The sequence below is a fragment of the Helicoverpa armigera genome, chromosome 20 (genome assembly GCF_030705265.1).
Source record: "Helicoverpa armigera isolate CAAS_96S chromosome 20, ASM3070526v1, whole genome shotgun sequence".
Taxonomy (NCBI): Eukaryota; Metazoa; Arthropoda; class Insecta; order Lepidoptera; family Noctuidae; genus Helicoverpa; species Helicoverpa armigera.
This window is the reverse complement of record NC_087139.1, coordinates 4,046,009-4,059,131: the sequence shown is the minus strand read 5'-3', so window position 1 is coordinate 4,059,131 and position 13,123 is coordinate 4,046,009. Positions and strand designations below refer to the sequence as shown.

The window sequence follows — 13,123 nt, the reverse complement described above, 5'->3', positions numbered from 1 at the left end:
AAATCGTTCGTGAGTGATAATCCTGAATATGTTGAAGTATCGGTTATATCAAAAGAAGTCCTTCCGAAACAGATTGCGCTAGCAAAATTATTAAGTACTGAGAAAATTCCGGAAATAATGAGGATTGTTTACAAAAGTCCATACAAAATTTTGATTAGATTTAAAAGTAACTATGCTGCAGATAAACTATTATCTTCTGCATCTATCAAACAAAGAGGATGGGTCTGTAAGAAGACTAATGAGGTAAATGTTTCCTACGGCTTAATTAAAGAAATAGACCTCGATCTGGATGACAATAGCATTAAGGACATACTAGAATGTGAGGTTGATATTTTATCCGTAAAACGTTTAAGCCGGAGAAACGATGAAGGCAAATGGGTTGCAAGTGCGAGTATTCGCATTTGTTTTCAAGGTCCTGTTTTACCTCCGTTTGTTTTTGCGTACGGTATGAGGATGGAAGTATTGCTTTTAATTTCCTTGTTACCCAGTGTTCAAAATGCTGGAAATACGGACATATTAAAGCATTTTGTCCTAATAAAAGCAGATTTGTCCGAAATGTGGTGGCGAGCATGACAATTGTGAAACAATTAATTTTCAATGTGTTAATTGTAAAGGAGACCACATGTCTATGGTGAAAAGCAAGTGCCCGGCATTTTTACGTGAAAAAGAAATTAGAGATATAATGTGCAAGCATAATTGCACATACAAAATGGCTCTTATTAAAAATAAAGAAAATAAGAATGTAGTAGTACCTAGTCCGAATTTATTTACTGTCGATGAATTTACTAGAGCCGAGGTAAAGGCTGGAAAATCCTATTCAGATGTTGTCAAGCAGTCATTCCTGCCTACTGAAAATTCGGATGAAGATAGAATGTCTCCTATTCTGAATTCGAATAAACTTTTGGTTCGTTCTAAGAAGACTCTCAAAATAAAATTACAAAAGTCAAGAAAGGCAGGCGTAAAAATTAAGATGCCCAGTTGAGGATGAAGAGATATCGGAATTTTTGACAGAAAATATAGAGAATACTGAGTCCCAATCAGGTGATAAATCTCGTAAAAAGCATGATTTCAGTCTAAAACGATTTTTGAAGAATATAAAAGAAATTTTCAGTGGAAACAGTTGCATGGAAGCCAAAATAATAGCAGTTATAAAATATTTTACTACAGAATTAAAGTCATTCCTGAAGAGTTTTCTGAGTGTTGATTTTTTGCTGGAGGTACTAGGGTGCTCTAACAATGGATAAGAACTTCAACACAAAAAATAGAGTTGTTACCATTCTACAGTGGAATGCGAACAGTTTAAGCCCTAAAACAGATGATTTTCAATGTTTGTTACTACGGGAAAAGATACACATTGCTGTTGTAAGTGAAACTTGGTTATCTTCTGACAAATCTTTAAATATTAGTAACTATAACATTATCAGAAAGGATAGATTGGATTCCTATGGAGGTGTATGTGTTATAACGCATAAATCAATTAAAGTCTTGCACAGAGATGTTGTACATCCAAATTCTAGTATTGAGATGATCATCGTCGAAGTTTTTAATGTGCCTGGAATAAAGAACATTATTTCAATTTATTGCCCCCCCTCATCTATTACTAATCAGTCCGACTGGCATTATATTTTTAACAGATTTGATAAAGAAACATTAATTGTTGGTGATTTTAATGCGCATCATATAACCTGGTCAAATAAGACTGATCGACGGGGAGAGATGGTATATGATGCTTATTTTGATAAAGATTATTTGTGTTTGAATGATGGAAATGCTACAAGAATTAAGTCTGTTAATGGATTTTTACAACAATCTTCTCCAGATGCTTCATTTGTTTCTACTGATCTAGCTACAAAAATGTCTTGGGAGACTACAAATGAGTCACTAGGCAGTGATCACATCGTAATCAAAATGAAGTACGGTTATGAATCTGTAAATAATTTCATAAAGCGACGTAACTTTAAGCAAGCTCGGTGGAGTGAATACCGCGAAAAATCGGAAGAAGCGTTCGCTAATGTAGATCTTTCGTTGAGTGTTCAGGAATCTTATAACTTATTTGCATCCAAAATTGATCAGGTAGCTGAAGAGACAATTCCATGGATTAAAATCTGTCAGGATCCTACAGCAAAATTTGTACCGAAACCTTATTGGACTTCAGATTTGTCTAAGGCCGTAGCCGAGAGACGCTTGGCATTGGCAAAATTAAGACGTAATCCTATTCCAGATAATTATGATATGTATATGGCTAAAATAAATTCAGCCCGAAAATTGGTTGGCAAAGCTCGTTCTACGGGCTGGAAGGAATTCTGCACGAGTATTGATTCAGAAACATCCGCGTCAGAGATGTGGAAAAGAATGAGATGGGTAAAAGGTGGGAGGTATGGTAACCGTTGTGTTGATTCTGACAAATGCAGAGAGCTATTACAATCCTTGGCACCTGATTTAGCTTGCGAGGAACCACCACTTTTTATGGAGGGTTCATGTGCCATGGAAGAAGATATAACATTGTTTGAATTGTTAAATTGCTTGAAGCACAAAGATACGTCGCCAGGCGTAGATAATATATCTTATTCTATGCTTTTCAATTTGTCTGTTACAGGTAAAAAGTTTTTGTTACATATATATAATTTGATACTACAAACTGGTATAATACCAAACCAGTGGAGAAGCATAAAGGTAGTTCCGATTCCTAAGCCCGGTAGAGACCCCAATAGTTCTAATTCCCTGCGGCCTATTTCCCTAATGTCTTGCCCATGTAAAGTATTTCATGGAGTTTTACTGAAACGTCTTGAATGGTTCGTAGAGAAATCATACCTTTGTCTCCTTCCACTATTGGTTTCGTAGGTCACGCTCGTGCTTGGACAACCTAACACGGTTAATATCATCCATTCAGATTGGGTTTTCTAAAAATATGGCCACTATTGCATGTTTTGTTGATATAAATAACGCTTATAATAATGTAAATATTAATAGAATGATTTCCTTGTTAAATAGAATTGGGGTTGGGGAAGCTTTGTACATATATTTTAATTATTTGAGTCAAAGGTATTTACAAATTGATACGGGAATGGATGGTATCCTAGTAAGACAGGCAAGTGTAGGTTTAGCTCAAGGTGACCCATTATCTCCTCTCCTGTTTAATATTGCAACTATGAATATTTGTAAATCAATCACTAGCTGTAATGTATCACAGTATGCAGACGATTTTGTTCTCTATGTGTCTTCAAGTAAACATAATTTAGATTCAGCCATCAGTCACTTGTACACAGCTTTAGATGTTCTTGTTAAAAATTTAGGTGAGATGGGATTATTTTTGTCGGAATCAAAATCAAATGTTTGTCTGTTTAGTAGGTCTAGGTGCTTAACGAATGTCCGCATTAGTATTAATAACAAGGAATTGAAAGTTGTTGATAAAATTAAATATCTGGGGTTGTGGCTTGATTCATCACTTCGTTGGGGAGCTCACATAAATGAGACATGTGAGAAAGCTTACAAATATTTAAATATTCTTAAAACTTTAGCTGGGAAATCTTGGGGCATTCATCCGAAACATTTAAGGAGACTGTACATCTCACTTGTTAGAAGTCGAATTGATTATGCTAGTTTTTTATACGGTAATAGTGCTAAGACGCATTTGTATAAACTAGATGTTTTACAAAATCGTGCATTAAGAATTTGTGGTGGTTTCATTCGTTCAACACCTATTTGTGTGATGGAGAGTGAGCTCTGCGTGTCACCACTATTTGTGAGGAGATATTGGCTAGCCTGTAGGTCTTGGCTGAGGTTGAGCTCCTTTTCCAATGATGCAACTTTATCTTTATTACAAGAACTATCTGTTTTGTGCACCAATGCATATTGGAGGAATAAGAATGAACCCATTTTGATTGATATTCATAATAAGTTCAATAACAATATTGTGCATAAGTCCCCTATATTAGACATGTATAGCTTGGATACTTGGGTATCAAATATTAATATTCGAGATTGTGTTATTTGTAATGTTGACGAATTAGGTGTACCAAAGCGTTCATTAAGTGTTCCAAATTTAAGAATGTTGATTTCTAATATGTTTAGTTGTAGATACGATAGTTATTATTTTATATTTACCGATGGCTCTAAAAGTGTTCATGGTGTTGGCGCAGCATTTTTTGATGTCCAAACAAACACTAGTATGAAATTTAAATTGTGCAATGACGCTTGTATCATGAGAGCTGAATTAACGGCTATAGTAGAAGCTTTGTCCTATGTTCAGAGTTTGCCGTATAAGAATGTTGTGATTGTGACCGACTCCAAGAGCGCTTTACAGCATTTGATCCGTTGTGTATCCGGAGTTCGAGGCATGCCGATTGCATACGAGGCATTAAAGAGTATACAATTTCTTCAGAAACAACTTGTAAATATTAAAATTCAATGGATAACTTCTCACATAGGTGTCCGGAAATGAAATGGCTGACAAGCTAGCTTCCGAGGCTATTGCTGATGGCATAGTTATTCCCGGTGACCCTTATTTTACTGAGCTTATTCCTCACATGAAAAAGTTTTGTCATAATTTGTGGGAGGAACATTTTAGTTTTGTTACAGCAAGAAAAGGTCTGTGGTACAGATCTATTCAGCATGATCTGCCTCGAGCTCCTTGGTTTGACGTGGGTAACATGCCGAGAGAACTTTTAGTGTTAGCATTTAGAATAAGGTCAGGCCATGTGCCTGCTAATAGGTTTCTGCACTTGATGGGTGTGAAACCATCTCCGTTATGCAATTCCTGCACTCATCAAGTAGTGGACGACTTATATCACATTCTGTTAGAATGTTGTGCATTCGACGACTTGAGGCTACAGCTGTGTACGGCGGTCGGTGGCGATATGTATAGTGGTGGAGTTAATGTTTTGCTTGGGAGACCTCTCTCGGAACAGAGTGTTTCTATCTATAAATTTGTAAAAGATGTGTTTTTGAGGAGAGATTCTTTTTAGTTCGTGTATTTTATTATCAGTTTATTTTAATTTCTTTTTTCATTCAATCCTCAGTTAATTTTTTATATTCTGTTTCGGGTTGTCTCTCAAGTAAGACGTGGGATTTGCCATTGTGCATGTCGCCATCGATTATATCGAATGGCTCTGGCATCGAGTCTTTGAATGCACAATATTTAATTCAATTCACAAAATTTTTTATTGATTAATTTGTATATAGAGTTTATTATGTGTTTTTTTTAAATTTAATTTGTGTAAAACCTTACGAGGCTGGCATAACGCAGCAGCGTTTAAGCCTCTAAAAATAAAAGATTTAAAAAAAAAAAAAAAACTTTGGACATATAAAAGTTTAATCTGGCTACAGTTCATTTCCATTACATAATAAAGGACATGAAAAAGTTATCCAAACAAAGTTTGGGTTTACTTAACTATTAATAGGTGGTTCCTATATAACTTTACTAGTCGTAGTTTCTAAATATTAAGTTATCTATGGTAGTATAGTTATTGAATCGTTTTGAGAGCTTAGGTATATACATTATTTGTATGAACGAAAATTCTTTTGTTTAAATTATTTGTATCAAGCACATGAGATTTTGCATTGTTTCCCGAAGCCTCGTTTAACGGCTTTCAAAAATAAGCCGACCCCTATTTTCTGGATAAAAAATCAACGTTGCCATCCTACGTGACAATGCTGACAACCTTTTGGACATGTAAGCCGTTGACAGCGATGTGGATGAATATTTTGTTGCTCAAGTTTTTTGGATGAAATTGTATTTTGGTAGGGTTGTGGCCACATTATTCTTGCTGAGTATGTAGGAGAAATTAGCTGTGGCCGGCAGTTTTGATTGTGTCCCATTGGATTTCATGCACCTGCATAAAAAGTAGCCTATTGCCCTTAGATTGCGCTCTAACACTGAAAGAATTTTCGACATTGGAGCAGTCATAGTTATCATCGTCATCAACTTTTTTATTATCTCACTGCAGGGCAAGCGTCTTCTCAGAACAAAAAGGAAAGAGTTAATCACTACGCTTACACAAAGCAGACGGACCAATAAGTAGCTCCTGAGATTAGCAAACAAACACTTCAGCTTTTATTAGTGTACATTAAAATGTCAACTAAGTAACTTAATTGAGATTGATATAACATAAACAACAGAAAATCAGACCCAACTTCGTAGAAGCGTGACAAGACATCTGAAAATGTCAATTTACTTTGTTTTACTTTCTGTGTTTCTAGTTTTTTCAGGCCTATCTTTGTTTGGATCAGACCAAAGCATATCTTCTGCGTAACTATCTTAAATATTGATAAGCCCGCCCTTGATATACGTTCGTTCCTTGTAAATTATTTATACACCCCTCTGTCTTACTCGACAACTGAATCCATCTATATTTTATTTATGAATAAAAAAAGTAAATGTTGGTTTGTTTCTAAATGAGTAACATGATACTCTTCTTAAATAGCCTTGACATTTAGGTATACTTTGATTTTCTAGAAAGGGTCTTAACTTCTAAATTTTATTAATGAGCCTGTTTCTTATACCTTTAGGACTGTATTGGTGAACTGTTTTGGTAATATGTACAGTACATGAATCTTACTTTTGATATTGTACTTGCAAAAGTTAAGATCCCGACCCCAACATAGTTGGGACAAGGCTCGGAAGATGATGACTTGCAAAAATTAAGAACCCTGCCTGTCTCTCGGGCTTTCATGCCGAAACTACAGAACTGATTCAAACAAAATCCGGTGCATACATTGTCGAGAACCTGAAAAAAGACGCAGGCTACTTTTCATCCGGGTACATGACGCAGTTCTGGCAGACGTGGTCATAATTAATGAGCAAGAAGTCAAACAATAGAATCTTCTAGAACTTACCAACTACAGTGACATTGATGCCCACATTTCTGGTGGGGGAGAGTCGGAAGTCGACCCGGCAGTGGTACATCGCCTGATCGTCTTCCGACAGCGAGGATATGGTGATGGAAGTCGGCTGGGAGTGAATGTTGGCTGTCAGTCGTGCAGTCGTGTTGAACGATGGCTCCGACCATTGCTTGTCTGGTACTTCGAAGCTGTGAAAAGAATTGTGTGTTAGGCTTGTATATTAGGCATCTTATCTATACATATAATAAATCTGTAAAAAAAGTGTGTCTGTACATTGAATATATTAAAAAAATAATAATTGGGTGGGGTTTAGAAACAGTAATGGAGCACAAATCCAAAAAAAAAATTTGTCTGTATGTCTGTATGTCTGTATGTCTGTATGTCTGTATGTCTGTTTGTTTGTACACGCTAATCTTCGGAACTACTGAACGGATTTCAATGATTTTTTCTTTGTTGTATCAGTATTAAGCCTGGTCAACATATAGGCGATAATTTATCTTCGAAACTTGAAGACCTGATGCATAACACCAACAGACCAACAAAACTATAAGAGATACAAAAATGGTGCCATGGCAAAAATTGTTTCATGTGATGAGCATTTTCAGCTGAGATAATAAATTTGAAGATCTGGAACACCTTATGTGGAACCCCAAGAGCCCAGCTTCTCTGTACCATATACAGGTATGACGTTTTAGCAAAAGTTGTTCAATTTGATAAGCACTTTCTATTGATTTATACAAATTGAAGATCTAAAACACCTGATGTGGAACTCCAGGGGCCCAGCTAGACTATAGCATATAGAGGTATGACGTTTCAGCAAAAGTTGTTCAATCTGATAAGCACTCTCTGTTGACTTATAAAAATTGAAGATGTAAAACACCTGATGTGGAACTTCAAGAGCAATACTACACTGTCTTAAAACGTATAGAAATGAATGTTATGAAATAGGAATGGTGAATTAAAAAAAGTAATTAGTCCGTTTTTTAGATAACCCTAAAATAATGGACACGTATTTTTTCTTTTCTTCTTCTCACAAACAAATAATAACGAAGATATAACACGCTTGAATTTTGTGTTAAGTCACTGCTTAGTACAAATTTTACATACCCAGACGTGGCGTCACGAGCCCCCACTCTCCGAATTTGTTGCGTTATATCTTATTATTATTTTGTATGTCTCTTCCAGACCTCGGCACTACAGAGTTCCGAATTTTCGGCAGGAAAACGTGGGGCCGAAGCCAACACGGACTAATTAGAATCACTACTCTTATCCCTATGGTCACGTCTATTGCTGTTCAGTTCTCAGCGTTTCGTTTAGGTAGTCTGCTGTGCTTTTGCCGTTGAAGTACAAAAATTAAATTTATGGTACGTTTCTGTTGTAATGGCTATGCGTACCTATTCCGTTGTTTTCAAGTCAACGGGCCCTTAAAATTCAATATCAGACGATACAGATCTTTGATTTTGCTGACCCCGTAGTCGCTGGCATAAGGGACAGGATCCGCGTACGAAGTCGCGGGCAGAAGCTAGTTTATATATAAGTCTTATAGGTATAATATTATAAAGAAGAAAGATGTTTTGTTTGTTTATTTTAACAGATTAGAAAAAACACACTGTTCGGAAGCTACACTATCACCGAGTGACAGGCTATATTTTATCCGGGTACGGAAAGTGGTTTCCATGGAACGCGGGTGAAACCACGGAAAGCAGGTTTAATCGAGGGAAACAGCCAGTTCGAACAAATTTTGGGCTGAGTAAGAACGAGTCGAAAATGAAAAATAATGAATGACTATAAAGTTTGTGAAAATAATAAATAACGTTTCCCTTATACCCTGCCAAGTCCTTGTTTTCGTTTCAGGGAATTGCTTTGTGTTTGGAAAGAAGCATTTCTATACGATTTATAGTCAATTATAACTTTGCATGATTAAGCTCGATGAGTATTGGTTAAACTCATCTGTCATATGCGAATGACATCCAATTAAATGTATTAACTGGTCAGTAATTATTGTCCACAAGCAGTGAAATGAAACCGATTCATATTTGTGTTAAATAAATATTAAAGCGGAGTAGCCTTTTAAACTCCCAACTACATATAGTTAGAGCCATCGTACACTGCTAAACTTTCGGCTGATGGTTGGCTGGTAATTTATTGTATGGAAATCCAATGAAACTTTGTAGTCATACTGTACTTAACAATGTAATGTGCGCATTACCATTCACCTTTACACTGATTATTCCGATCAGACTGTCGGCCGACTAAACTGCTGTGTGTACTGGCTCTTAGTCAGACTAAAAACTACTCCCAAGTTTAAAATTAAACTTTAACTATTGGTAACTCAAAGCCGGCAGTGTAACACTTTCCTGCTTTTTTTCCAAACACGCTAAAATCGTTGCAAATCGGAACTCAGTCGGTAACGTACTATTTTTGTTTCGCTCTCATTCCGTATTTTTGTTTGTGGTTCTGCTTAGTCTCAGTACTAAATAAATAATGTAAGTTTCTTTTCCGTTTGATTGTTTGCGCAATTTCAATAGTGGGTTCCAGAAACTCAATTTGGATCGTAGATGTGATCAATTCTGATAAAGATTGTAATAATATAAGACTTGTGGAGACCATCATAAAATAAATAACAATAAAAAAGTCTTTCATAGGGTTTTATAATTACATATACCCTAAACTTACATGATTACATAAAGGTTACAATATTGGATCAATATAAAAAGTCATAATTTGGCTAGTTTTTCCCGCTACATTTTACATAATAACAGTATTTGATCTATTTGATTCTGCATTTTACAGTAAAAAATTCACAAGCAATTGTTAATTTAATAGTTATATAATATTTCATTTTTTACCTTCTATCGAATTTTAGATATAATAAAATCAAATATTAAGTATATTAAACTTATGTGAGAACATTACACTTTTGTAACACCTAGACGTGAAGGCAACGGTGCCCGTAGCAAGGTAAATATTCCTGGCTCAGTCTCGTGCAATTTTGGGCTAGCTTTAGTAAATACGGCGCAATACGTCCACGGGTAGACTTCCTTGTTTTACGCTTTTCAATTCGATTTTTCTCATAGACCGGCTTTAGCGCCTATGCACACAACGTTTTACTGAAACGGCGCGTTTTTATTGCACGCCAGTTTGTATCGTCTACGAAGGTTCTAAGTTTTATTTTCTTGTGAAATAACCTGTGTGTTTACATTTTAGAGGAGGTCGTGGTTAAGTGATAGCCACTCGGTGCAACGATCGGCATAAGTGATCTTCTGGGTTAAAAGGATTTCCTCCTTGTTTCTGAAGGTGAGTTAAATTGTGGGCCCCGGTTGTTATTTCTTCATGACAACCGGGGCATTTATTATCGTCTTTCGCTGATGATTGCCAGGTACTAGAAAGTCCTAAATCGTACATGTAGAGCGTTTCGGTTTGCCGAGGTAGCTGGGTTGATGAGGTCGGATGTACAGTCGCTCCATATAAAACATCGGTACTCACTGGTACTCCGGTTAGACTTGAAGCTGATTTTATGCAAATACCCTACCCATTTATACCCATAGACATACTATGGGATAAGGCTAAAAAATCTCTGCAAATCTGAATGAATGATATCTGAAAAGGTTAGTTAGACGATGATGTTACCTGTATATGGGCATATTATTCTTGTACCACACGAGGATCATGAACTCATCGTCGGAGGAGTCAGGGGTTGAGTCGCAGCGCAGCGTGACGTCACCGCCCTCCAGAGCTTCCACGTTGGACACTGGACCTGAGGAATAATGACATTTAGTGCGGATTTCAATAAACTATCTATCTTTTGTTTAGCTTACAAAAGATAGATTTTGACCACTGTTACTACACCCGGACAAAAGATTGCTTATGTCTTTTCGTGGGCTTTAGACTATCTGTGTACCAAATATTGAAATCGGTGCTGTAGTTACAGCGTAAAAGCTGGTCAGAAAGAGTTATTTACGCTTGTGTAATATCAAGTTAGGATGTACAGAAAGTTATATTTCATACAACTCATGTAAGTTTTTACAATATCTTATCTTAATAATAAATGATTCATGTAAGTAGTTCTTTTTGCACTTATCTATAGGTACAATTTAATTTAGAGTCCCAAAATTATAGTTAGCTAATCGTAAATTTTGGGTTTGACTATAAATCCAAGTGACTGTCACGCATTACAGACCTGAATTGTGTTGACACGAAAAAGATATATTAGCCAATAAATCTACTAGAGTACTTCGGATTGTTAGATTTATTTTGAACGAGACAGAATTTTCTATTGTCGCTTTATCTGACAGTCGCGGTTCTTAGCTGTCATCCGATAAGGGACCCCAAATGGGACCCGAAACTTGACTTGGAAATTAAAGGACGAGGTTCAATCATCTTATCATATTTTTTTTCCTATTTTTACCTCGAGGATCAGGAAGACTATATTTGTTGTACCTCTAAAATTAATTTACCAAAATAATGAGAATTCTGAACACTAGTAAGTTCCACTTGACATTTGAAGTAGCCTCTTATGAAAACGATACAAATAATTATTGTTCTATTTTTATATTGTGAGGCCAGACTTCGGGTTATTTTTGTGCCTTTCATTAGTTTATCAGTTCTATGTATATAAAAATTAAGTCACTTTTCGTTGTAATTTTTAACTCAAAAACGGGCTCACCTATTGAAATCAAATCTTAAGGCTTTGTTCGTACCATTAGTAGATGGTTTATATTATGTGAAGTATTATCTCGGTGCGGGCAGCAATTACCACGGGACGCGGGTGAAACAGCCAGTACGCATAAAAGGATATATGTACTTTAACCATTAATATTACGACGAGAGGAAAAGCAAGTTATTTATTTTTTTGAAAATCTTAATTTTATAAACCTTACCATCAACGCCAGGTATAAAAGCATAGCCACCGGTACAGATGAGAAGGAATATGTATATCGGCGCCGGAGTGGGGCGCATTCTACGGCCCATCCATGCTCCCGCGCTGCGCTCTCATTGGTCGAGGCAAGCGCTGGACACGCGCATCGGTCACAACTTGCGCCACGTCACCTAAAGGACTGACGTATACTCATGGTTTTTGGAGGTATCTGTAAATAAAAGAAAATTTTGTCGTGAAATAGGGATCATTTGTTTACAATAATAAACCTCATAAAGAAGAAACATTTTTTGTACCCCAAAGGATCCGAGACAGTTGGACCGATTTGAAAAATTATTTCACTGTTAGGGTCAATTCACACTGAAGGAGCAGCGGCCGGCAGCGGCCGGCAGCGGCCGAAATTGCAAGGGATTGAGCGCGAGCGCGGCGGGCCGCGCGGCGCCGCGCGGCGCCGCACCGCGCCGCGCTCTTACATTTTCCGTGCTCTTACGGCCGCTGCCGGCCGCTGCTCTTTCAGTGGGAATTGACCCTTAGGCTATATTTTGTCTAGGTACTTACGGGATGCCATAAAAACCTCTAAAAACGGTTAGTTATTCATTTGTTTTAAATTAAAAAAACTCAATGATTGACCAACTAGCTAAACAAAGTAGGTACGGAGGAAAACAAGTATGAATACCCTTATCAGGGAATTCTTGGAAATTCCTAGGGAAACAGCCGGTTCGTTAATTAACAACCCTTTACTTATATTGAGGCGATATCAGTTTCATTCAACGAATTTCAATTCTAAAAATAACTTTCATACACTGATCAATTATTTTCTATACGTCTCATCTATTTACTTAACAAGTCTAGAATAACTGTCTAGACTAAATTGAAAGTTAGACATTAGATCTGTCGTCCCAATGGATCAGGTGTACTTAGAGGTCTGTCAAACTATGTAATAATTTATTAGGAGATAAGTACGTAGGCTTATACTACGGTCAGTGGGTTGTCCAAAAGTTCTTTACGAAACTTTTTTACACCATCGTAAAACTAAAAGGGTGATAATGTGCTTAACTAACAAATGTAAATGCTGTCCGTTATTTTCGCGTGAGTAAAACTGGACTTTGCTTATTTCAGTTCGTTACAAATGCAAAAGTTTGTTTTAAAACAAGCTGTATACTCGTGAAAATGTGACATTCATATGACAGAATTGTGAAAGCATAGTTTTAGGTGCCTGAATAAGTTTGTAATGCCAAAATGGCTTACAGGGTTGGGGATCACAGTTGATGTCAACTTTTTTTGGAAAAAAATGGCCGCTGTGACGTCATCTCGTTAATGGCGGACGGGCCTCTGTAACGCTTGATTACTACGGATTAAAGATTTTCCGACTACAGCAAGTCATAATTATGATAATCCTTGAAAAAG

The 13,123-nt window shown here is 36.6% G+C and overlaps 1 protein-coding gene across 2 annotated transcripts in view; it reads right to left on the bottom strand.

Moving 5' to 3' along the window:
* Nucleotides 1-13,123, bottom strand: part of LOC110381251 (cell adhesion molecule Dscam1) — a 129,081-nt gene that overhangs the window by 21,647 nt on the left and 94,311 nt on the right. For both annotated transcript variants that reach the window (XR_010277489.1, XM_064039814.1), the window contains exons 3-5: nucleotides 11,721-11,927; nucleotides 10,471-10,597; nucleotides 6,835-7,028 (exon numbers count right to left, since the gene is read on the bottom strand). Coding sequence is in view for 1 of the 2 variants with exons in the window: in XM_064039814.1 (XP_063895884.1) it covers nucleotides 6,835-7,028; nucleotides 10,471-10,597; nucleotides 11,721-11,811 (412 nt within the window). In the remaining variant the exon portion in view is untranslated. The remainder of the gene's footprint in view (nucleotides 1-6,834; nucleotides 7,029-10,470; nucleotides 10,598-11,720; nucleotides 11,928-13,123) is intronic.